This window comes from Panthera tigris, chromosome X (genome assembly GCF_018350195.1).
Source record: "Panthera tigris isolate Pti1 chromosome X, P.tigris_Pti1_mat1.1, whole genome shotgun sequence".
Classification (NCBI taxonomy): domain Eukaryota; kingdom Metazoa; phylum Chordata; class Mammalia; order Carnivora; family Felidae; genus Panthera; species Panthera tigris.
The window spans coordinates 9,431,586-9,457,956 of NC_056677.1; the positions used below are offsets into that span (position 1 = coordinate 9,431,586).

General features: G+C 49.1%; 1 protein-coding gene and 1 pseudogene across 1 annotated transcript in view; both read left to right on the forward strand.

The window, feature by feature from the left end:
* The first annotated feature begins 738 nt into the window (after positions 1 to 738).
* Positions 739 to 26,371, forward strand: part of PRPS2 (phosphoribosyl pyrophosphate synthetase 2) — a 35,724-nt gene continuing 10,091 nt past the window's right edge. The window contains exons 1-4 of the mRNA XM_042974167.1: positions 739 to 929; positions 7,497 to 7,680; positions 23,796 to 23,894; positions 24,768 to 24,892. Of these exons, the coding sequence (XP_042830101.1) occupies positions 808 to 929; positions 7,497 to 7,680; positions 23,796 to 23,894; positions 24,768 to 24,892 (530 nt within the window). The 5' untranslated portion in view covers positions 739 to 807. The remainder of the gene's footprint in view (positions 930 to 7,496; positions 7,681 to 23,795; positions 23,895 to 24,767; positions 24,893 to 26,371) is intronic.
* LOC122235641 lies at positions 12,936 to 13,088 on the forward strand (annotated as a pseudogene).

Consider the following 26,371-nt stretch of genomic DNA (forward strand, 5'->3'; position numbering starts at 1 on the left):
ATAGTACATAATTTAGGCTTTGCGGGCCACGAGGCAAAATGGAGAGGTTATTACGTAGGTACTCACACAACAAGAGAGACAACAAATTTTCACAGTGGTTTCATGGACAAAATACAAAAAATAAAAATAATTTAGTACAGCTTTTTGCAGTACGCACCTACTAAAGAGAGGAAAGGATTTATTTATTTATTTATTTATTTATTTATTTATTAAGGGGATACTATTTTTCTTAACTGGGGTGCGATGGCAGGACAGGTACGATCACACAGATTGCAAATGTTCATGTGTAATTACCATGTTTAGCGCTCCGGTAGAAATAGGCAGCGAGGGGGATCCGGCCCCGCGGGTCAGAGTTTTACAGATCCCTGGAGCTGAACACCAGTCGTCTGCAATGGGTAAGGGGGTACTCCGTGTTGGGGGGCTCGCTCCCGGTTGCTAGGTACGTCCACAGCCTCTTCCCGCACCCGCCCGCGGTGCCCAGTTAATCGGGCTCATTGGCCCTCCCTCTCGAGGCTGGACGGGAAGGTCTAGAACGGGGCCGAGAGCTCTCCCTCTACAGCCCCTCCTCCCCAGCTCCGCTCCCTCCAGCTCCCCCAGCTCCTCCTCCTCCCCCCGGGTCCCGCCGCGGCGCGTTCCGGCTCCGCCGCCCCGCTCCGGGTCCACCAAGCCCCGCCCCCGCGAGCCCGGCTCCGACTCCGCCCCTGCAGCTCCGCCCCCTCCAGCTACTTTCCACTCCGCTCCTCCCTTGGTCGACAGCCGCGCTTTCCCGCTCGCGTCGCAGCCTCCGGTGCCACTGCCGCCTCCGCCATGCCCAACATCGTGCTCTTCAGCGGCAGCTCGCACCAGGACCTGTCCCAGCGCGTGGCCGACCGCCTGGGCCTGGAGCTGGGCAAGGTGGTCACTAAGAAGTTCAGCAACCAGGAGACCAGGTGGGGGCCGCGCCGGCGGCCGGGCCGGGCCGGGCCGGGGAGGGCGCCGGGCGCGCGGCTGCGGGGCCGGGCCGGGCCCGTCGCCGCCCCCCCGCCCCCCACCCTCCGCTCCGCACCCCGGACCACTCCGCGGCCGCCCGCTCCCCCTTCCGGGGCGGGACGGCCACGACGCGGCCTCCGCGCCACCGCTGCGGCGCCCAGGAGACGCGGAGGAGGGCGGCCCGGGGCCCGGAAGGGCGACCTCGGGGCGGTCACCAGCGTCGAGGAGAGGTGGGCGCAGCCGGCGGGAACCGCCTGGGTGCAGGGCACGCGGCGACGGACGCCTCTGGGTGTGCTCGCCCGGTGCTCCCGGATCCGCGCCTGGCCGGTCCTCTACCCGGCTCCGCCCACGCCCTCTGCCCGCCTGTGCCCTGCATCCACCTGGGGCCCGTCCGAAAGCCGCGTCCCCTCCCTGCCCGGGAGCTCCGATCCCCGCGGCGGGCGGGGCCGGGGGGGGGGCGTGGGTGTTGTAAAAGCTCCCGGGTGACCCTCCGGAGCAGCCGGGGTGCAGAAGTCTGGGTTAGCCAGAGGGGGTGTCTGTGCGGAGGGCTTGGAGAGCGTGAGAGCTCCAGAGGGCACGTGCTGGTGCCCCTGAGCGTCCTCTTCAGTTTTCTGCCCCAAACACGACACACTTTCATCCTCTGCGTAGGCCTGGGACTCTGCTGTCTCCAGCAGCAAGGCCACGCGTGGTTCGGGCGTAACTGCCACCTGTGTCTCAGGTCCAGGAGATGCGGTCACCTCTGTTCAGTGACGTCAGGCTGGTGGCCACCCTCGGAAGCGCGACAGGGGCCCCGTTTTCCACCTGCCTGAGTCCACCCAGCTCTTTGAACAATTTCAAATTGCTCTGTTTTTCTTCTCCCCCTTAAATGCTTAGCCCTGTACACACTAAGTCATGTATCTTTGGCAAAGATCCAGTTCAACCAACACTTTCAGCAAGCGATTCTGGAACAATTGATGCAGGCTGCCAGAAACAAACAAACAAACAAAAAACAAAAGCAAAAAAAAAACAACAGTCCCCCATCTATACTTCCCACCATGTCAAAAATGAACCTGAGAGGGATTGCAGACTTAAAATGTAAAACCTGGAACTAAGCATTTCTAGAAGAAAGCATGGGAGAAAACCTTGACGGCCTTTGGCTTAGTCAAAAATTTCTGAGCTCCTGGGGAGTTCTGTTAATACATACGGGGAAAATGGTGTGTGTCGAGTCAACTTTTTAGGCTATATGAAGCCCCTTCTTGCGGGTGGGAAATCGCAACACGTAGTCCTGTTGATTCTGTAAGTGAAGAAACGTTTAGGAATGGGTAACAGGTGGCATAAATGCCAGGAGTCCTTCAGCCAAAGATTTCCGCTTTGTGGAGTTTCATACAGAAGCCCTGGAGGGCTCTGGAAAAGGAGAGCGTAGCTAGGTTTGAATGTTGTGATGTCTGGCCAGTCCTATTTAGGTCTCAGGAGCTCTAAGAAGACTGGGGTGATAGTTTCTGTTCAAGAGCTGGCGTCGTGTAAGTAGGGGAGAAATGTCTGGGCGAAGTAGATTTTGAAAGCAAATTTGTTGCCCTCCTGTGTTATCTCCGTGCAACGTGATCCTGTGCCGCCGAAGAGCCGCAAATCTAGCTCGGAAGTCCGTCGTGAAGTCATTGTTGGATTTCTGTTCCAAATACTGGATGTACTGTTGGGTGCAACTCATTCAGGCATTGAAGTACGATTGTTTGTATGTTTGTTTTAACTCCGTTTTATTTGCTTTCCAGTATTTTATCACCACCACCTGATAAGTAGAAATCGTGAGGTCTGGAAAACCACGAAACAGGATCTCTGGGAATTGCTTCTACAGTCAGATTATATGTTTTTTGTTTTGTTTGTTTTGTTTTTTAAGTAATCTCTACGTCCAAGGTGGGGCTCAGACCCATGACCCGGAGATCAAGAGTCTCCCGCTCTACCGACTGAGCCACCCAGGTGCCTCAATATTATATGTTTTTAGTACTTAGAATATAAAACGTTAGCTTCCTGACTTTTCTCCTTCCCATAAACTGTCTAGGCCCAGGGGTTGATTTGTACAAACAGTCCTGTCTATACTAGCTGTTGTACTAGTGATCTGGTTTTTACTGTGTGGTCCCAGGGATGAGACACAGGGTAAAAGGAAGAGAAAAATGATTCAGCTCACCTAAGACGCCCCTTCCTGAACGTCTCCCCTCAGCTGGGACCAGAAATCTGCTTTGATGTCCTGCTTATCACTCCTTCCGTTCCCCACTTTTTTTTTTTTTTTTACGATTTTTTTTTTGTAAGGAGTCTCTACATGGGGCTCGAACTCACAACCCTGAGATCAGGAGTCGCCCACTCCACCAACCGAGCCAGCTGGGCATGCCCACCCCCACCCCCCACCTCATCGGACACACAGGGCCTCCTGATTTTCCCTTCTCATCTCTGAATCATTTGAGGTACAGCAGAGAGATGCCCGCCCCAGCTTCGCTATAGACCACTGAAGTTCCACCGTGAAGGTGTCTGCGGGTCTGTTCTAACATTTTAGCCCCGGTCACTTAACCTGCCCACAGGGTCGTTCGCTGATACCGAGAGACCCCACATTCTGGTTATCTATTGCTGTGTCACAAGTCACCCGGAATTCAACAGCTTAAGACAGCAATTGTTTATTTCACTCCCACACCCACAGCCCGGGCAGCACCCCGTGTGCTGGCATCTGGGGCAGTTAACTGGGGGTGGCGGGTCCACTTTGAAGACAGCTCGCTCACACGGCTGGTGATTTGGTGCTTTTGCCTGGGAGCTTGGGCCGAAAGCTCAGTCCCTCTCCACGCGGCTGCTTGAGCTTTCCCACAGCACGGGAGGCAGGAAGTGGCCGCAGCCAGTCTCTTAAGGTCTGGACTCTGAAGTCAGTGCATTGTCACCTCTGTCACAATCGGTTGTCGGGCAGAGTCCTCCCAAATCCAGTCCCCCCCCCCCTTTTTTTTTTTTTTTAGAATTTTTTTTAATGTTTATTATTTGAGAAAGAGAGAGCAAGTGGGGGGGGGGGAGGGGCAGAGAAAGAGGGAGACACAGAATCTGAAGCAGGCCCTAGGCTCCGAGCTGTCAGCACAGAGCCAGATGCAGGACTCGAACCCACAGACCGTGAGATCCTGACCTGAGCTGAAGTCGGCTGCCTAACCGACTGAGCCACCCAGGCGCCAATCCCCTTCTTGATGGGAAGAGTTTCAAAGCATCTCTGCAGCCGCCTTTTCATCAATGAGCACACTCACTCATTGTTGAGTCAGATAAACTCATCTGCCTTCTTATTGGCGGATCGGTGAAGATTCTCCATCTGAATGGCAAACGGATGCTGCCTTCTGGCCACAAGTGTTTGAAATTAAGCCCCTACACTAAAGATTGGTCGTGATCATCTTTAGGAGTAGAAGCAGGAAGAAAAGTTGCCATGGTGATAGGATTTTTTTCAGCCTCTGCCGGACTGCTGGTCATGCGGGCCCTGAGGTTCCCCAAGAAAAATAGGCCAAAGAAGCAGGTCTTTTGGGATAAAGCATCGTAACACCAGAGGGTAGCAAGTTTTTTCTGTAACAGGCCAGACGGTAAGTGGTTTAGGCTTTGCAGGCCTGTGCCCTCTGGGTCGCTGCCACATCTTCCGGTTGTGTGGGGTAGAGGTCTGTCACGGGTCACTGCAGTCCTTTCTGGAAGCTCGAGGGGAGAAGCCGTTCCCTTGCCTTTCTCAGCTTCTAGAGGCTGCCTGTGGCCCTTGATTCCTTCTTCCGTCTTCCAAAGCCAGCAACGTAGCATCTCTCTGATGCTGCTTCAGTCCTCATGTGTCTCCCTCTCCCATCTTCAAGGACCCTTGTGATTGCATTGGGCCAGCTGGAATACTCCAGGAAAATCCCCCTATTTTCAGGTCCGCTGATGAGTAACCATAATTCCATCTGCCGACTTGTTTCCCCTTTGCCATGGAACTAACATTTTCAGGGATTCTGGGGCTTAGGACATAGACCTCTTTGCAGGGCCATTCTGCCTACCGCGCCGATTTCCAAATTGACTTGATTCCACAGTTGAGAGGATGCTCACACAGGAATTACATTTAGCCCCTTAGAACTCGAAATAGGAGGGAGCACATAGAATTGTGTCTCTCTCACCCTGGGGGTGGTGTCAGACTGGTTCAACTTGAAGTGGGTCATCATTTTCCACTGTTACCAAAAGTCATTTTCAGATCGGCTCAACTTGAAAGCCTTCATTTTTGTGTTTCGAGAGCCTGACGTGGGACTCGAACTCACAGACCGTGAGATCATGACCTGAGCCGAAGTCGGGTGCTCAAACGACTGAGCCACCCAGGCGCCCCTGTGTTCCGATTATTCTAGTTGAGGTTGGGTAGAAGCTTCTGTTGACTCAATAGACTACTGCATGGATTCCAAATTTTTTTTTTATTTTTAAGAAAGAATCGGCTCTTTAGAGAAAACAATATGATTGGGTCTAGTTGTCATTTAAAATAAGATTCACGATATTTCTTTTTAGAGGGAGCCCCTTTGCAGCTGGTCTTACTGGAATGCTTTCCTAAAAATCATCGTGCTGTGCAGAGTCCTACAATAAAGACCACAGGGCTTATGGGGGAAATGGGGTTGGATGGGGGTGCAGTGATCAAAACTTCAACAACGTTTTAAAAAGACGCAAATGTCATAGAAATGGTAAAGCACTTTATACACATTACAGGCTTAGCGTAAGCGCTGTCGCAAGTATGGCCCTTTCCTTGGGGAAATGAGTCCGGGGGGGGGGGTGCTGTAGCTTTGGGGTTCTCGTGAGGCGATGGAGGGAGTCTGAAGTGGTATGTCGAGTGGTGATACCAGATGCGGGCGGGTGTGGCCGTTGTCCTGGGGAGGCGGGGCGGCGGCGGCATCGCGGGAGGATTTCTTGAGCGGCTTCTCCATCCAGCTGGGCGCCGTCCAGTTTGCTGCAGTCTTATCTCGGGATGAAAGACAGTGGGCAAGCCAACGCAGCCTTCGCGTTCGGCTCGCATTGTTCCTGAGGTATCACTTGGAAGAAGATTAGGCTTTTCAAACCCAGCATCGTAGCAGAGCTGAAGGTCTCCCGGGCGCCTGGCAGTGCTGTGAAGGACGTGCCCCGGCACGTGCCAGGGACGGGCTGGCCTGCGGGCGTGTTGAGCGCTCAGGATTCTCCGCCCACAAAACAGAAATTGTCCAACATGCAACTTTCAAAGACTTTTGAAGCCCCTCTTCACTCTTTCTCCAGAAGCTACTGGAGGATGCCAACCAAAGTGCAGCAAGAAAGAGGATACAGAAAGAGGGCAATGATGTGTGGGAGAGGGGTGGTGGGATTCCCCCCCCCCCGGGGGGGGTGGCATCTGTGCACGGGCAGAGAGAACCTGGCTCAGCCGGCGACGGGACGAACACGGGTGGGCCAGTGACATGGATGTCACTCTTGGGGCCTCTGACACGGTGGGAATGTAGACTGTCAGCCAAGCGTTTAGGCCGGAATTTGGATTCACTACTCAGAAAACTTAGCAGGTGAAAAGGTAGGACAATACACTCCAGGGAGAACAAAGCACCGAAAGTTGTGTGTAAAAGGGAAATAGAAACTTGGATTGAAGTTTACTTTGTGGCTCGGCTCTGAGTAGCACTTACACAGTTAACAGTAGCTGTCGTATTTGGTTGGAGTATTGATCTCCGTTGGGATGGTGGGACCAGAAGGCTGCAGGTGTTACAGGCAATGGGAGGTGGGGGGGGGGGTGGGGATAGACTTCTGTCCTCGTCTTCATAGCACGGTGACCACACGTGATGCTTAAAATGAAAAATCAAAATGAAGCTATACAAACTTACTAGTTGGAGGCTTGAAGGGAAATGCCTAAAAACCATACCAAGAGTCCAAATTGGTTGCCTCTGGAATGTTTGTTACAAGGCTTACAGAATGACTTCACTTTGTTTTGTTGTTGTTGTTGTTTTTTTAATTTATTTTGAGAGAGAGAGACAGAGAATCCCAAGCAGTCTCCGCACTGTCAGCTGAGATCCTGAGATCATGACCTGAGCTGAAATCAAGAGTCAGACGCTTAACTGACGGAGCCCCCCAGGCGCCCCCAGAATGACTTGAATTTTTTAAGCAGTGTGTATATGTAACTTTAATAAAAGTAAAAACTCAATATACTATTTAGCAGAAAGAAGTCCATGTAACAGGACTGAGACCTATTTCTAACGAGCATAGTGGACCCTCTCCTACATGAAAAGTTCTGCTCACAAGGTGGTCCTCAGCTAGCCTTTGGGAACTTCATTTTGGAAACGGCTCCCCCCATTCCCAGATACGAACAGCTCACCCTACTAACCTGTATGAACAGTGTGGTTAGTGCGGAACACCTGGGGGTCCGGAACTTTGGTACGTGCCGGGCAGATGGAGCCCGTGTGACCAGCCCCCTGATCGTACCCTGGACACCGATGCGTATGGTGAATCCTGGCCACTTATCATACCTAACGGAGCTCCAGGGGACCTCGAAGACAGCAAATATACTTGGCTATTAACAGATGGCATTTTTCTTTTCCCAGCGTCGAGATCGGTGAGAGCGTGAGGGGCGAAGATGTCTATATCATCCAGAGTGGCTGTGGAGAAATCAATGACAACCTCATGGAGCTTCTCATCATGATCAACGCCTGTAAGATCGCATCGTCTTCCAGGGTGACTGCCGTGATCCCGTGTTTTCCGTATGCTCGACAAGACAAAAAGGACAAGGTAGGAGATTTGGGTCCTGTTGGAGGAACCCGCTCTGGGTGAACATCAGCCTTTTTTCCTCCCCTCCCATAGTAACTCAGAGTATCTGGGAAACATTTGCTTTCTATTTTAAGGACTGTGTAAATATGGTATCTCATCCTGGCTTTTCAAAGGTTTGTCTTTGAACCAGCCATTACGTTAATATTTACAGATCTACGTACAGATAAGGCCTATTTTTGCATGTGTTACAATACCATATAGCCCTGGTGACAAAATTGTTGTCTATCTCGATGGTGGTGGGTAGAACTAAATAATGCCACCCACTGAGTACAGAAAACTGGGGAACGGGAATCACATCGCTGGAGCATATCAACGCCAGTATCTCGGTTGTGATTCTATACTATAGTTTTGCAAGATGTTCCCATGAGCCCAAACTGGGTAAAGGGCACAGTGGGACCTTTGAATTGAGGTGAGTCTACAGCTCTCTCAAGATAAAACATGTAATTTAAAAAGATACACCGTTACCTCTTTGTAACCGTTCAAGAAGAACGAAGGTTAACATCGTTGAATTTTTCTTTTAGCAACACTAGCACTAGAGGAGGCTTTGTGGTTTTCTAGAAGAAATTAAAGATCTAGACCTTGCCTTTGAGGACAAAGAGAGAAGTTGGAATTTCTGGCGAGCTTTAGAAGGGATTGTATTAGTTTCCCATGGCTGCTGTAACACACGTGTAACATCACCACACGCTGGGTGGCCTAAAACAACAGAAACGTGTTCTGTCACCATTCTGGAGGCCAAGCGTCAGAGAACAAGGTGTCGGCAGGGCCACGCTCCTTCTGGATACTCCGTGCGGGAAGCCTTCTTTGCCTCTTCCGGTTTCCGGTGGCTCCTGGCATTCCTCGGCTTCTGGAAGTGTCACTCTCACCTCTGCCTCTTTCTTCACATGGCCTTCTTCCCTGTGTCCGTGTGTACTTTTCCTCTTTTATAAAAGGACAGTCGTTGGGTTAGAACCCATCCTGATCCAGAGTGATCTCATTTTGATCTTTGCCTTACTTCTATCTACAAACACCCTATTTTTATTTTTATTTTTATTTTTTTTTATTGTTATTTTTAAATTCTCTTTAAGTAATCTCTACACCCAAGGTGGGGCTCGAACTCATGACCCCGAGCTCAAGAGTCGCAATCTCTTCTGACTGAGCCAGCCAGGCGCCCCTGCAAACACCCTATTTTTAAATGAGGTCACATTCTGAGGCTCTGGGTAGACGAGTTTTAGGGGGATATCACTCAAACCACGATAGGGGTCAACCCCTAAGCATTTATCTGCTTTATATCTTACGAATAGGTAGCTGTTCATTCGGGTTCCGTGTGAATCCTTCCATTTTGCAAGACACACGGCTGTTCTGTGATACGGTGACTAATCACGAGAAGGGTTCCCCCGATACACCTCCATTTATCACCCTAATTTATTTTCTGAAACAACACAGATTTCCAAACAGCATACAAGATTCTCTCATATATGAAAAAAATCCCTTTATAAAGTTGTTTTTCATGTTTATGTATTTATTTTGCGAGACAGAGAGAGAGAGAGAGAGAGAATGAATGAATGAATGAATGAATGAATGAATGAATCCCAAGCAGGCTCAGCACTGTCAGCATGGAACACGACATGGGACTTGATCCCACGAACCATGAGATCGTGACCTGAGCTGAAATCGAGAGTCTGAGGCTTACCCGGCTGAGCCACCCAGGTGCCCCCAAAATTCCTTTATAAATTTGAATTCCCATACTGAGGTCCCCCTAAATTATAATGCCTCTTCAGATGTGGTTCCCAGGCCCCATGCTGAATACAGCTGTCTGTTAATTTCTCTCTAGAAATTTGATCTCCAGAACTCGATTCTGCAGTTAGATATGATTTACCCTGTATCGATTAGAAGGGGTCAGCATCGTTTTTCTGTAAAGGGGTGTCTGGTCTCTGTGGCAGCAGCTGAACTTGGGTTGTAAATGGCGGGTGTGGCTGGATTCCAGGGCAACCTTTATTTATGGAGACTGAAATGTGAATTTCATATAATTGTCACTTGCCATAAAACGTTCTTCTTTTGTTTTTGTTTTTTTTTTTTTTCTTTTCATCCAGCCATTTAGTCCTGTAAAAACCATTACTACCTCACAAGCAGCACAAAAACAAGTGGCTGGTCATGAGAGTGGGTGTGTGTGACGTCGTGACCGTGTGTCTGTATCACTTTGTGATGTAGCTTTAGCTGAGGGCAGCGAGAACCTTAAGTCGCATGTGCTGCTGTGAAGTTTCTCTGTCTGCATCTTTAGCTACTAAACTTCCGTTCATTTTTGTCCCCTAAGTATGATCTCTTGTCTTAGGTATTCCTCCCATTTGTGCGTTTCCATGGGACTGTTAGCGTCTTCACTTTTGTCCATATCACAAAGGAGCCAATGATGTTCTGCTGTTTCTCGTCTGTGTAGCAAGAAGTTTAGTAAATTCGGTATTCTGCGATTTGCAATCGGGTTCTCCTTTTGCTTTGGCATTCAGTGCTAAGATAAGCAGTGCATTGTATCTTCTTGGGTAAATGATTGCTTTCATTGTTACGCGGCCCCTGTCCCGCATGCACATAGCCCTAACTTTTCCTTCACTGATACCAGTCGAGACTGCGGCACGTTTTGCCTGCGAGCATCCAGTTTGCCGGTACTTCTGTTTCCAAGGTTGTGTTTTTCAGACTGTGTTGCTCACGTTCATTCATAATGAACTCTTTGTCGTGTAGACAGACCGGCACTGCTTGGCCCTGGTCCTTTGTGTGCGCCCGTCTCCTGCTTTCCGGGGGGTGTGACCACACTCCTGGCCTCCGGCCTCTGCCAGTGGTGCCCCCCATCCCCCCACCGTGCTGACGAGGACAGCCCTACAGAGTTGCTCAGACACTAGCGGGTTTACCTCTTCTGTGGCACCTGCCTCACTCTTTACCCTGTCTCCTGGTGTGGGACACTTGGGTGCGTGTTCCGTTTGGGGCCATTTTGCACACCTGTTTCCTTTCATGCCGTCTGCATCACATGGTTGTAAGTGTGTGTCTTGAAACAACCTGGTACCTATTTTTAGTGTTTCCTTGTGTTTTTTAAATTTATTTTTAAAGTAATCTTGCACCCCGTGTGGGACTCGAACTCACAACCCTGAGGTCTAGAGTCGCGTGCTCTTCTGACTGAACCAGCCAGACGCCCTTTTTTTTTTTTTTTTTTTTTTTTTAGGTTTTTATAAAAGCTGTTTTTAGTTTTTAACCCCATTGGACAGTTCCACGCTTGGCCAAGCTTAACTGCTGATGGAAGAGATAAGACGTTCATTGTCAACAACGCACAGGCAGGGATGTGGATAGCCATTGAGAGACTGCACGGAGAGCAGCGGAGGGAGGCCTGAGTTCAGAAATTGTGTGGCTTATTGTTAGAGATAACTTACTAGAAAAGAAGGAATCGCGGACGGTTGTTGGCGTCCGGTTTCTTTTGCTGCTGTAATAAATTACTAGAAACTGGGGGGCTTAAAACAACCCAAATGTTTTCTCCTGCCGTCCTGGAGGCCGGAGGTCAAGAACCGAGGTGTGACAGAGCTGTGCCGGCTGCAGGCTCCAGGGAAGGATCCTGCCTGCCTCTTCCAGCTTCTGGGGGTGGCCTCGCTCCTTGGCTCAAGGCCACATCCCTCCAACCTCTGCTCTGTCTTTTCTTGGCTTCTCTGATCTCCATGAAACCTCCTTAGAAGGAGCGTACCAAGGGATTCAGAAGTGCCTGAGGGAAGTGGCCTGAGCCCGTGAGCAAACTTCATTTACCAGGAACTGGGCTGAGCGATGAGACCCCGAATGTGGGAAAACCCTTTTCCCCACTTTTCGCTTTGCTTAGATCGGCTAGAGGCCCTACAGTGTTTGAATGTGACGGGAAGTCATGGGCCACCTTTGCTTTCTGGGCTCAGAAAGAAAATTCTCCTCAGCCACGGGGGGATCCCTGGGCTGCATCCAGCCCACTGGGTTTCTCTAGTCCTTTTCCTTCCCATAGGACTGTGCTACCCATGATGTCTGAGACACGATGAAATTCTGTGTAATTGACCTATTCAGAGTTATGTGCAAAGAAGCCTATATATATATATATATATATATATATATATATATATATAGGCTGTAGCTTTATATATATGTGTGTGTATATATGTGTGTGTGTGTATACACACACACATATATATATTTTAAATGTTTGTTCACTTTTTGAGAAACAGAGACAGAGTGCAAGCAGGGCAGGGGCAGAGAGAGAAAGAGACACAGAATTCGAAGTAGGCTCCAGGCTCTGAGCTGTCAGCACAGAGCCCGACATGGGGCTCGAACTCGCGAACCGTGAGATCATGACCTGAGCCAAAGTCGGACGCTTAACCGACTGAGCCACCCAGGCGCCCCGCCCCAGCCTTTCACCCTAATTCAAAACCTGCTTCATGATGTTTAATCTTCCTGCTTCTTTTGAAGCAAGGCCCACACACCTGTAAAATTTTATTTTTGGTTTCATCTGTATGTGCAAAAAGCCAGGGACTAGCTCAGACAGTGAAGGAAAACTTACGGTTTCGTAAGCCATTACACATCAGCACAATGAGCTGCTAACACGGAGAAATGAAGCCGATGTAGTAATTGGAAAATGCCTGGTGTATTGTAGTCTGAGCTCTGGGGTCACAACCTTGGAATCAAGTGGACTCAGGTTTGAATTTCAGTACCACCATTGACTCCTTTCGTCCTTTGTAACAGTAGCTTAAACTCTCAGTTTTTAGCTCGCCTGTATATTAAGGATAGTACTGGCTACTTTTTCTGAAGTACTTAGCATATAATAAACATGTGGGTAGACAGACTTTTTCCAAAAAGAGCCGGGTGTCAAATTTTTACACTCGGTGGACCACCAGATCTCTTGGTCAGCTCCACCATTTTGGCATGAAAGCAGCCATATATGATATGTAGATGAAGGGCTATGTGTCCGTGTTCCAATAAAATTTTGTTGCTGGACATTGCTCTATGAATTTCATGTGTCTTTCAGACATCACAAAGTGTTCTTCGTTGGATTGTTTTTCAACCTGTTAAGAACGTAAAACCCATTCTCAGCTCATAGGTTGTGCAGAAACAGACCACAGCCTGGGTTTGTCTCCTGGGCCGCACTTGGCCGACGCCTGCTGTGGTGGACACTCAATAATTGCTAGTTTCCTTCCCTGGTAAAAACAGTATGACGTGGGCAAAGCTGGAAATCATTACATCTGAGAGGGCAGAAGATTGCTTCTTGGCCTTTTGGCTAAGATCAAGTGTAGTATCTGAGAGGATAGAGGACTTGAGGCTTTTTTCAAAATCATTTTCAAGGTTATGTTCTCTTTTCAATTATCAAATTGTTTCGATTTTTTTACCTGGAAAAAGTGAGCACAGTTATCCTGATGTTAGTTTCTGTAATCTTGTAAATTTCTACCGCTTGTCAAATGTATGCTTTTAGCAGGGCAGCGTCTGATACGTTGATTAAGATCTGGAGCATCCAGAGAATCTTGGTCATGGCTGGGCCGCCTCACAAAATGTTTGACTTTTCTCCATTTTTCATCAGGGGAGTTGAACGTTTTACTTTTGGTTGCTGTTCCTTAACGCTACCTTTGTTGAAATGCCATGCTGATTGTTCTCATAGTGGCTGTAAAGTCGGTTAACTCGCAAATCTTTCCTGCAAGATTTAGTCGGCTCTTGAGCCAAACTCATAGGACAAAACCCAAATTTGTAAACAAGGTCTGGAGAAGGAAATCAGAAAGTATGAGTTTAGAAATGACCTGTGGTTTGGATCTCAGAAGTAGCAAATGCGAGATACCACGGAGGAATTTTTTTTTTGCCCATTATAAAATTGTAGGAAGAGCCCCACTTGGATTAGCATCGAGAACCAGATTGTATTACAGAGAAGTCCCGGTGATCAATTTGTTCTTCTAATTATCCTGAAATTGTGTTAAGCTAAATCATTCTCACAGTCATTGAGGCAGATAACTAAGCCTTGAAAACTGGACGTGGTAGAGTTTGTGTTATTAGATGTTTTCACTTTCTGGAAACCTCCACTGTTCACATTTTGAGGTTGGAAAGAATGTATGTGCATGTTATATATGTATTGCTGACCTTAAAAGTAGAACTACCAGTTATTTTACTGCAAAAGGTGGGTTTATTCAAGAATTAAAAAACAAACAAACAAACAAACAAAAAAACGTAGGCAGGGCACCTTGGTGGCTCAGTCAGTTAAGCGTCTGACTTCAGCCCAGGTCACGATCTCACAGTTTGTGAGTTCGAGCCCCGTGTCGGGCTCCGTGCTGACAGCTCGGAGCCCGGAGCCTGCTTCAGATTCTGTGTCTCCCTCTCTCTCTGCCCCTCCCCTGCTCATGCGCTGTCTCTCTCCGTCTCTCGAAAATAAATGAACGTTAAACAACTAAACAAACAAAAGTAGGCAATTCTGGAGGACACAGGAAAGGTACGCTTTTGAAGGAGCAAAGGGGGGTAGTTGGGTTGTGATGAGTTAACAACTTCAAGTCAGTTGGAGAAAACTGGGGGTTTGAAGTATGGTGGCTCTTCATCGGCGGAGCTGTTGTCAGGGATGAGGAAAACATTTCTCCCTCCTGCTGGAGTAGTGGAATAATCAGTGTCCATGTGCAAGGTCGAGTCTGCCTCTTCCCGTTGAGTCTGCAATGAAGAAGGCATATGGAAAGGCGTGAGAGCTCCCCCTCCCGAAACCTCCCGAGTCCATTTTCGTGGGGGTTCCCATTACTGCTGTTCACATTCCCCCCTTTTGATCAGGATCTTTCCTTGGAAGCATCGCAGATCAGCAGTCAGGTTCTCTGCATTTAGTGGTTTTATCTCTCGGTGCCAGGAAGGACCTTCTCTGGTGGTCACGTTCTCACCTCGGAGGGCGGGCGAGTACACAGCGGTTGGAAACCACTTAAGCCACATTGAGCAACAGGGAGGGTTGGGAGGGACAGCCCTCAGGCATTTTCCCATCTGAAGTCTGTACCTTCTCAAGACGGTCAGCACTGAGCCAGCATCAGCTTAGGGGGCACATCCTTTCTGCGGGGGATTGATAGACAGCAAGTGCACGGTCAGAAGCAACGTGACCGTTCCAAAGTGTATGTTGGTTCTAAACCAGAACCCTGGGTCTGAAGATATTTACAGGCCCTGTTTGGACTTAGGGAAGAAGGGTTTCTCGCTGTGAAGGCCATCCTGGGGTCATGTTGCCTCCCGAAAGTCATCTGCTGAGGTGGCTATGCACCCAAATCGTGAACTACTGTCAGAGCACACAGAACCGAGTGCATTTGGGAACCTAGGGCCCACCTGTAACCATGAAGCAGTAGTCAATGAGCCCTTTTGCGAGAATAGCAACACTTTAAGGACGTTTTAAAACCCTGTTGTTCTCTCAGAAGAGCTGTTTAGAGCCTTGTGTGTTGTCAGTAACAGCCCGTAAAGTTGTAGATTCAGAAACCGTGAATCTGGATAAGAATCCAGAGTCCGTTCCTAGTTTAGACAAAAGAATGGCTTTTGTGGATTCTGAGCTTCCTAACCCTTCGGAAACGCTCACTGGATCGAAATGAGGCGGTTGCTGGAAAGGTCATCATCAAAAGAGGTTTCCCCCTTTGGAAGAGATTGGGAAATGCTGATAAAGGGCATTTGCTTTCTTCAAAAGAAGTGACAGTGAGAAAAAAATACACAGGCCTGGGCCAGACGGCTTGGGAAAGCAGTCTCCCCAGATGTTGTCGGCTTCGATTCCAGGAAATCATGTCACCAGATGGCATGCAGGTCCCGTCAGGGTTTGGGGCTTTCTTTAGATGTGTCACATGGATCTAAGCGTCGGCACAGGGGTCGGTGAACAGATCCTGATAAGGGCCTTTCCAACGAGTTTGAAGACTCTTCGTGGAGGCGGTGTCTTTCCCCACAGACAGATCCCCCAGGTGGCAAAGTGTGAGGAGTTATAAGATCATTGTCTCCTGTGCGCCAGGAAAAGATTGCTCTAGCAGAGCATGGGTATGTTTCATAGAAGCAACCAGACCTTTACGGTGCTGACGATGTCTCCTTTTATCAACTGTGGGTCAAAGAGGGAGGGGCCAGAATGCACGGTCATTCCTCTGTCTCCAAGGGTGACAATGTATGAGTTCCAAAAGGGGGACGATCTGAGACACAGTCATTTTTTCTCACCAAATTTTAGCCGCAGAAGAGGCACTGGCCTGTCTACAGGGGACGCTTCGGTCCAGTGAGGAAACATACAAACCGTGACTGAAACATACTTCTATCCATGAGATGGGGGGAGCTGCGTGAAATCCATTTGCCAAACCTCAGTTGGTCCACTGAGACAAGCCAAGTAAACCAGACCCTTCTTGCGGCCTTCCTCATATGTTCCCATCGATATGGGTTCGTGAATGCTATCATTCTGTCAGTACGCCGATGGTTGAATGTGTGCGTGGCGGGACATAGAGGGAGCTTTAGAATTTCCGGGAGGACCGGATCGTGATTTGGTCCAAACCCGAGTTTGCTTTCTTTATTCAACCGATAGTTGTTAGTTTTCCAGATATTGACTCTCCTCTGGGGCTAATTGTTGGGCATCTCCGGTCAACTTTTCTCATTTGTCATTTGAAAGAACGTCCCTTTGGAACATGCCAGAGGTCTGAGTGTCAGTCTCCTTGAGAGCAGCACGTGGAAATACCAGCAAGGTGGTATCCCTTGGCCCCCAGGGGGTCGCGTCTGGAACCCCTGGGAACCTTCGTAGCCAGAGCTACCGGCAAAAGTATGGTACCCAATAGAGGTTGGATGCAGGGGCCATTTTTAATCTCATCCCCGCTGGGGGTAAGGAAACCTTGTTGCTGCCGTCACATTCCAGAATCATGAGCTACCCCAAAGGCATACTGACTATCAGTATAAATGTTTGTGGTTTTGCCCTCGGCTAAAATACAGGCTTGAGTAAGAGCATGTAAGTGAGCCTTGTTGGCCTAAGTAGCTGAAGATAAAGGTGACAGGCCTCAGGGACTTCAAAGGGAGTTGTAGTAGCATGTCCAGCATGGTATTTACCATTTTTACTCTTTTTTTTTTTTTTTAATGTTTATTTTTGAGACAGAGCATGAGCAGGGAAGGGGCAGAGAGAGAGAGAGGGAGACAGAGAATCCCAAGCAGGCTGTGTGCTGAGAGCAAAGAGCCCGATGCAGGGCTTGAACCCACGGCTTGTGAGATCACGACCTGAGCCGAAACCAAGAGTCGGACACTTAACTGGCTGAGCCACCCAGGTGCCCCTCCCATTTTTATTCTTTAAGAACCCTTAGTAAGCTGGGAAAAGTGTGTATCGGTGAGAGGTGTTTCCTATAAGTTGTCACCCGGAGTCCAAAGGCGATCTGTCAGCCTTAGGCACTTGGGAGGGGCTTCATCAGGGGAGGGGGGGAGAAGGTGGCCCAGGTAAGGCTCTCGCAGTGAGAGTTACTTGGATGAGGAGTAGTTAGCAGGGGTGTCTATTAGGTTTGCTCTTTCTATTTCATCAGTGGCCTGGACTAAGAGGACAGTGGCAGGAATGACCCTGGGGCAAGGGGACTGTCCCCCAGCCAGAGGGGCTGGTTGGCTGTAATACCCATTGGGGTGATGTTGGGGGAGGACTCGAGGGCATCCCCTCACCTCTTGCTCACAGAAAGGCAGGTTGCTAATTAGGATGTCTGAGGGCAGGGGCTTTTGGTGGACTTCGCTTTCAAGTCTCAAGGGGCTGTGTCATCCCCCTCTTTGCAAATAGTAGGGTTAGGTTTGTTATTTTTTAGTAAAGCACACAGAGGCTGAGCCGTGCGAGGGACGTTCGGAATCCAGTTTCGACAATAGCCAGCCAGTGCAAGAAAGCCTTGTGATTGGCACTTAGTTTTAGGTTTGGAGAAATTGAGGATGCCTTAGAGTCTACCTGGATCCAAATCTGGTCTGTGTTCTGAGATCGTGTACCCTAAATATCAAAGCCTGAGTTTGAACAAACTGTCATTTTTGTCTGCGGAGACTTTCATGTCCCTTTAAGGCCAAAGGTTTTAACAGGTGGATGTTGTCTTCCCAGGTAGAGGTTTGAGAACGGGGACAGAAGCAAAGGGCCTGTGTATTGTGACAAGATAGAGCCGGCAGAAAACTTTGTGTCATCCAAATCATTTTTTAAGGTTTGTGAAGGGTTAAGGACTCTGTGTAACCCTGGGGCATTACTTTCCGGGTGTGTTTCCATCCTTCCCAAATGAAGGTAAAAAGATACTCGCTATCCTTATCAACTGGCATATGGGAACAGATCCCTGGGAATGGATGTCAGTAGCCCGTGAGGGTTGGGAACAGTGGGGTGCCACGGGACCCCGGTGCTGTTCAGTGCTCGGAGGTCCTGGATAGAGTTCTGTCCTTGGCCGTTGGGTTTTCTCACAGGTAGAATTGGGGTGTTACAGGGACCAGTGCAGGGGATAATGAGGCCCTGAGCCTTGTAATCCTCTGCGGTGGGCATGATGCCTTGAAAGGCTTCTTTGTGTGTAGGCTATTAATTCTAGGGATCAGTTTGAATCTTGATGGGAGGTACCCTGTGGATTCTGCTGGTGTCCGTTGAAGACTTTGCCCATAAAGAGGACGGTAGCTGAGCCAGTAGGAATAAATGATCAGCGATCGGTACCCCCAGCCTCTGCCACAGTGCCATCAGAGACAGAGCATAGGAAAAGATGCCAACGGGCCATCGATTTCCCCCCGTTGGCTGTTTTGGTTACTACTCTCAAATTCTAGAATTATTTTCCTCTTTTGGGAGAGAGAAATTCCGGCATATTTTTCTAAGAAATCTGGGCCCAGTGAATGAGTAGGGAGGGGTGGAGGAACCAGGGAAGAAAGGGTGTATATCTCTAAAAGGGCCTCGACAAAAGGGAGCCGGTTCGGAGATGGGAGCCTGTTGAGGTTGACCAGAGACCCCCACTGTTGGAAGTGTTTTAGCGCTCCGGGGCAGGGGCTGATTTACGGCTGTGTCGGGAACGACAGAGACAGACTTCTTCCCAGTTGCTGCGAGCTGATCAAGAGGGATGATTGGGAAGAACGCCTGGAGCTCCTGGCAGCCCCACTGTAGACAGCAAGACGGAGTCACTCCTGTCCGGCAGGGGCCTGCGTCGAGCAATGATACGAACGGCTGAGGGTACTAACAACGGTGAGCTCTCCCCGAGACCGGCACCGGCTGACGACGCCCCAGAACCGATCAGCAGCAGAAGCAGGGGAGGGGTGCAGGCGCCCAGGACTGACCAAATCCCTTTAAAAGGGGGAGGGCTTTTGCAGTGGTCGGGCCCCACAGACGTGACCCTCTGCGTCTGAGCGCCTGAAAAGGCAGCTGCCGCTGAAGGCTCCGGGCCGAAGAGAACGGAGAGCCTCCACCGCTTGAACAGAAGGAGCGGGAGGGCCGAGCGCGGACCGGGCCCGGGGCCTCCTCTCAGCTGCGCGCCCGCACACGGACTTGGCGGCGGCCTCGTTCACTTCCTACCGCCTGTGTTATCTCGATCGTCGCGTGCCTCGTCCTAGGTCCTGCGCCGTGTGCGGGGAAGAGGCCAAGTTAATCACGGGCTCCAATGTCACTGGGTCTGGAATCCCGAACCCGCTTTCTCATTACGTTCACCTTGCTTTAGGACCGAGCACAGCTGGCGCTGCGCAAAGACCCAACTCGTGCGTGCGCCTTCACGGCGTGCTCGCGACAGTTGGTGTGGTCGGCAGGGAACTGAGTCACAGCCGAGACCAGGGGAGATTGCCTCGGAAAGGCACTTGGAAGGTTAAGAAGGATTAAACCGTTTGGGGACGTTGCAAAGATAAATGCCACTACTGGCCAAGTTAGCCTAGAACTTGGCAGAAAGACGCGAACAGAAAATGTGGAAAAACCTGTATACGCATGCGAGGTATAAGTGGGAAATAGAGCCGCACACGGTTCAGAAGTTGTGAATTGCAGCCAGTAGCTTGCAAAAAAGAAAGAAAGAAAGGTCCGGGCACTGGTAAATACCTAAAAACGATGGTGAAAAGGGCAAAGCCCTTCGTGTCCCGGGCGCCCATTGCACGGGTACCTACCTTACTGATGAGAACCATCCCGCAGTTAGACTAGGAACAGCAAAGGGGTGAGGAGCTAGCTAATAGACTAATAAGGAAGGACAAAGCCATGAATAGTTTAAGTTTCAAGGACGAAACACCCTTGGGACCCCGGGACCCCCATCTTGAGGATCCAGGAGACCATGATGACCCCTAGGGGGGTGACTATCAAATCAGACTCTGCTTCTGCGGGTTAGGGGCTTTGGGGTGTCAGCTGGTGCTGGTCTTGGTGACAATCTTGTAGCTGCAGTGCCCTTAACTGTTGGCATCATTGCTGGATACAGGCTCCTGCTTGACATGAGTGACTCCATCTTGCTGTCTACACCCATCATGGGGAATTAGGACGTTGGAAAGGAAACGGTAGCAGAAACTACGCTTGTGGTTTTGTTTAGGAGCCTTCATCTGTTGGAGCTGAACATTGAAAATTTTAGCCCTCTTTCTTGTAGGTGACTCACCTAGGCAAGCTAGTTTGCCAGGCTAGTCGAATCTGAAGTGGTCAGTTGCCCATCCCATCCTGGTCATCTTAACGAAAGGGGAAAGATCCTGGAGCAGTGATTCATAAACATGGACTTAAATGTTACCCCGATGGATTCAGCACCTAAAGGAAGACCAGAATTTTCTTTAAAGATAGTTTGGAGTCGATTATAATAATCGTGAATGGATTCATCAAGCTTCTGTGTATAAGCCTGAATTTTGTTCCAGTCAACAGGCTTAGGAAAAGCCATTATAATTGCTTACTGGCGATTTCCAGCAAGTTTTCTAGCATCTTGCCAAAGGGTAGGGGTCTGTTTGTCTAAATCCTGCTCAGGATTTTCCCACTGGGCTAGTTTCGCCCAACGAAACTAAGTTTGAATATTTGGTGGTGGGAGGGTGCGGGGTGGAGAAGAGGCCTCAGAAGCCTTTTTTTCTTTTTAATTGTTTGCCTCCTTCAGTTTATAAATTGTATCTTGGAGAGAGGCAATTTTACATTCCCGAGAGTGTTTGGAAGCTTCAAAATACCAATTAAAATAGAAATCCCATTCAGTTTTGTCATTTTCGAACCATGGTTGTTGTCCAATTCAGCTTTGAGAAAATTAAGTTTGGGGAGATTGAAAGTTCCCCATAGTGGCCATTGAAGTTCTAAATTACTTCTGGTTAAGTCAGTCCATTTATTTATCAATGTGCGTGTGGAGGGCCCATAGTGCTTAAACATAAAACCGGCCAGAGTCCCAGTGGGTGGCGGGGCGGTGGGTGTCCTCAAAGCGCTCAAAACATTTCGGTGACTGGGATCCCATTTCTTAGAGGGTTTTCGGGAGCCAGCCTGGTTCCAGAAGGAATCGGATGAAAGTCCCGCACAGCTCTGGGAGGCGCAGTTCCAGTGGAAAGTCTGATTTTGAAAATGAAATCAGACCGAAGGCCAGCCTGGTTCTGAAAGAGGACTTCAACCGTCTGTATTCTGTCCTCAGTCTACTTTCTAATTAAGTTCTCCTCTCCAGCTTGTCTCTTTTGTTTTATTATTTTTTTAATGTTTTATTTAGTTTTGAGAGGGCATCAGTGGGGGAGGGGCAGCGAGAAGGGGGGAGACAGAGGATCCAAAGCGGGCTCTGCGCTGGCAGCAGCAAGCCGGACGCGGGGCTCGAACTCACAAACCGGGAGATCGTGACCTGAGCCCAAGTCTGACGCTCAACCAACTGATCCACCCAGGCGCCCCTCCAGCTTCTCTCTTAACTCGGGCAGAACGCCCTGAGGGCACAGCATCCCCTGATGGGAACCCAAACTTACCGCTCAAGCAGTAAGGACCTCCCTGTGCCAGCAAGACCCCCGTGATGGACCCCAAGACAAATGATTGGTTGCCCTGACCTTCACTACCCACCTGCATGTACCCCCCACCTTTGCCCCGCGTTTGCCTTACTTAAACCTAGAAGTGTTCCTGGCACTTTGCAGACAGTCTCCGAGATGCTGGTCCGCTGTCTTCCCAGTGGTGGCTTCGCTCAACTAAATCCCTTTCTTGTTTCACTACCGCTCGTCCCTCTGCCTTTGGATTTTGTCGGTGGCCAGTGGCCGAACCTGCTCCGTGGGTAGTGCGCCTGTTTGCTCACCCGCCCCGCAGCTGTCGGGGGTCCTCTCTGGATCTCCCCTCTGCTCACGAAGTAACGTTAACCTTAAAAATAGACACTGCCAGGGACTCCTGGGTGGCTCAGTCAGTTGAGCATCCGACTTCGGCTCAGGTCATGATCTCACGGCTCATGGGTTCATGTCCCATGTCGGGCTCTGTGCCGACAGCTCAGAGCCTGGAGCCTCCTTCAGATTCTGTGTCTCCCTCTGGCTTCCCCTCCCCCACTTGTGCTCTCTCAAAAATAAATAAATATAAAAAAAAAAAATAGACACTGCTAGTTATTTTACCAGCAACAGATGGGTTTATTCAGGAATAAAAGAGAATTGCGAAGAAAGAAGCTGTGACAAGATTGTAGGCAAGTCCGGGGCATAAAGGAAAGGTAGGCTTTTGAAGGAGACAAGGGGGGAGTTGGGGGGCTCTTAGGAACTAAAAGTCCATTGGAGGAAACTGGGGGTTCAAAGAGTGGTGGCTTCTCATTTTCTGAACTGTTTCCTGGGCACGGGGAAAGCACCTCTTCCTTCTGGAGTAGCAGAGCAGTATCCATGTGCAAGGTCAAGTCTGTACAAGGTCACATCCGCCCCTTTGGTTGTGTCTGCAATTGACTAGGAGTGGGAGGGCGGGAAAGCTCCCCCTCCCAAATCTCCCGACTCCATTTTTGTGGGGATTCCCGTTACGAATGTCCACCGTATGTTATTATAAAGTAATGTTTGTTTGCTTTTTAAGAGTATGGTGTGTCAGAGAAAGTACACATGATCTGTTGACATTATGATGTAATTCCTTCCTGTGTATGCTTTTACATGAATCTACTCTATACTCTGTGTATTTTGTAGGGATGGTTCATTTGTTACTATTGTGATTGAAATGTTTTCTTGTTGCCAGTTTGAGGTGTAATTGACATAACATTGGGTGAGTCTGAATGAAATCTTTTAAGCTTATATATACATTTTTTTTTTTGAGGGGTTGGTATATGAGCATATTCCTGTTTACAGTAAAATGCTGACCTCTTTTCCTAGCTTCAGTCTCTGTGTAGTCTTTTATATAATTTTTGATGTAGACAGTTATTGGCCAGGATTTATGATGGCGGAACTACAGCTATGGAGAAGTTAGGTAACTTTAAAGAGGATACAGTGTCAATAAATCACCTTGCATCCCTTCTTGAAAAACCAAAGTTTTAATCACCTGAAGTTGTTCTTTCTTCAGTCTGGTTTTCGTGTAGTAATTCGTGACAGCATTCGGCTTCCAGCTGCAGTATATCAAGTCTTCTTGAAGACCGGACCTTGGCTTTCAGCTGGCCCCTGCCTCCCTTGCCAGCATTCCCTTACACTCCCTCTTGGACCAGTGCCTGTGGCCACCCAGCTTTCAGTCCCCAGATGTGACCTCCTGGCCTCGGTGCCGTCACACGTGCTGCTCTTTCTGGAACACTGGTTTCTCCCCTCTGCTGGCCACACCTTAAAAGCAGTTTCCTCCAAGGGGCCTCTGATGATAACCAGTCTCTCTCTCCTTTTTTTGAATGTTTATTTATTTTGAGAGAGAGAAAGAGAGCACAAAGAGAAGAGAGAGGGAAGCGAGAAGAGAGGCAGAGACAGAAGTACAGCAAAAATCCCAAGCAGGCTCCACGTGGTCAGTGCAGAGCCTGACATGGGGCTCGATCCCACCGTTCGTGAGATCATGACCTGAGCTGAAATCAAGGTTGGATGCTTAACCGACTGTTTCATTGTTTGCTTCTTTGATACTTGTTCTCGCTACACAGTGTCAAGCTGGTAACATTGGGTGAAATAAATGGAATGACGAACTTTTGTTGTTATGATGTAAGTTTCTTCCTTGTTATTAAGAATTAATTAATGTAAATGATTAAAGTCTTAAATGACGTTAAGTGGTTAATGCTGATTTTGTTCACATTATCTCTTCCCTTCTCTTCTGCTGTTATAAAATCTATGCCTTTATTTTTTAGAGCCGTGCTCCGATTTCTGCGAAACTTGTGGCCAATATGCTGTCAGTGGCTGGGGCAGATCACATCATCACCATGGACCTGCACGCCTCTCAGATCCAGGTTCCCGCCTTTTCTTTCTTGCCCTCGGTTGTGATCGGGGGCTTAGTGCAAGTGGTTAAATCCTGATTCTGTTCAACTGTTTTCGAGGGAGGTAACGTTACTCGTGGTCGCGTTTGTATACGGTGGCTCTCTGGGATTTTCGTCTTTACTGAACTTGGGACTATAGTTCAATGTAGTTATCACCTGACTCTGCCACCAACCTCTGTCCAAACAGTTTTGGGGTGGTGGGAATGGCTTCTTGGTAGTAAACTGTATAATTCCATCTCAGCTTCTCAACAATCATGAGAATGGCAGAGTTGTAATGTATGTTTTTTAACCTCTTCATAACTGAGTTCCTTTATCTATGAAACAGGCCAAATTGTACTGTACCTACTCTGTAATACAGCAAACGTGAAACATTTAGCTTATAATAAGGTGCTTGAGGCACAACAAATCTCTTCACTCCCTTGCAAAGCCATTCTCCTATTGCTTAGAATACAGGCAGGGGGCACCTGGGGGGCTCAGTCGGTTAAGCGTCCGACTTCGGCTCAGGTCATGATCTCACGGCTTGTGAGTTCGAGCCCCGCGTCGGGCTCTGTGCTGACAGCTCGGAGCCTGGAGCCTGTTTCAGATTCTGTGTCTCCCTTTCTCTCTGACCCTCCCCCGTTCATGCTCTGTCTCTCTCTGTGTCTCAAAAATAAATAAACGTTAAAAAAAAAAAAATACAGGCAGTCATAATATAATAGAATGTGTCTCCAAACATAATGGATGGGACTGAAGTAGGCTCCTGGAACATATCTGTCTTTTGATTTAATTCTGTTAAAATTCAGAGAAGGGAGTCTGCTGAAAAGGCTTCTTTTGAATGCAAAATTCAAGTTTTACTGCTCTCCGCAGGGATTCTTTGACATCCCCGTGGATAATTTGTACGCGGAGCCCGCGGTCCTGCAGTGGATCCGGGAGAACATCGCCGAGTGGAAGAACTGTATCATAGTTTCACCTGACGCCGGGGGAGCCAAAAGGTAGCCAAGTGCGCGTCGTTTTTCTTTTCCTTTTTTTTTTTTTTTAACGTGTTAGGTAAGGAAGCACGTGTTTTAAATTACTTAACGCTCTATTTTCGTAAATGAATGAGTAAGGGGTCTACAGTCTTGCAGAGATGGGTGCCGTCAACTTTAACATTTCCTCCTTCATGAGAGAAGCACGCACACACATTTGTTTCCAGCAAAGAACATGTTTTACTTGAGGTATTTTTTCAGTTATGTTTTCCTAAACAAATTTCTTTTTAAGGTTTATTGTTGAGAGAGACGGAGAGAGGCAGAGCGTGAGCGGGGGAAGGGCAGAGAGAGGGAGACACAGAATCCCAGGCGGGCTCCAGGCTCCGAGCCGGCAGCACAGAGCCCCATGCGGGGCTCGAACTCCGGGACCGTGAGATCATGACCTGAGCTGAGGTCGGAGGCTTAACCGACTGAGCCCCCCGGGCGCCCTGAGTTACGTTTTTCTGATTATGAAAGTAATGAGCTTCATTGGAAAATAAGGCTTTTAATTAACACAATTGACTAAGCTAGTCCTTCCTACTACAAATACTTGACAGTGGGAGCCAAAGTAGAACAGAATTTTAAAAAAGAAAACTGTGTCTATCGAGCACCGAGGACAAAGGAAGTATCCGGGACCAGGAAGTGAAGAAGGGCTGAAAACCATGCTCGAGTGGCCTGGGGGTTCGGGTATCAGATCCAGGAAGAGGCTGGTAATTTAAGTGTTAGCTGTCCCCATAGAGGTCTCCAGAGAGAAGGGAGGGAGACAGTCTTCACTCAGGCCTTTGGAGGTGGGGGACAAATTAGCCACCCGTGAGAAATCAAACTGAGAGCCTGTGCCGTGTGCAGATACACGTCAAACTCTGCATCCTGCCCCTGTGCCCGCCCCACCCCCGCACCATGTGGGGCAGGAGAGTCCCTACGTTGAGAAAATTTACACAAAAATTGATCCCAGGCTACAGAGCTCCTGCAGTGGGAGAATCCCACCAGCCCAGCTGCTCTGTAAGCACTCCGCACTGAAGACAACCTCATGCCTGATGATCCAAGTTCAAAAACCGGGAGGGTGCAGCCCACCCAGAGCCAGCGTGTGCAGATAACACGGCGGCTGGCCGCCAGCACCGTGGGGGTGACGGAACGATTACCGGACTGTAAAATTACTGAGTTGGACAGAAATTGACGTGGTGCTAAAAGCACGGTACGGAGCTGCAAATCTCGCGGGCTTTGCAGACTCCGGGAGTTAAGGAGCAGTCGGTACCGAGTTCACGATGAAGGGTGACGATGATAGAACGTTGATTCGGTACGGGGTGCTTTACTGCGGCCTGAGGCTTGCTGACCTTGTAGAAGTGTGCGGCGGCCAACTGGGAGAGGAAGACAGGGTGGCATGGGGTTGAGTGCCCAGGTAGGGGTCTCCATCAGGAAGGGAGAGGAGCAGAAGAGCTCTGTCCATCAGTCCAGTGCAAAAGCCAACCA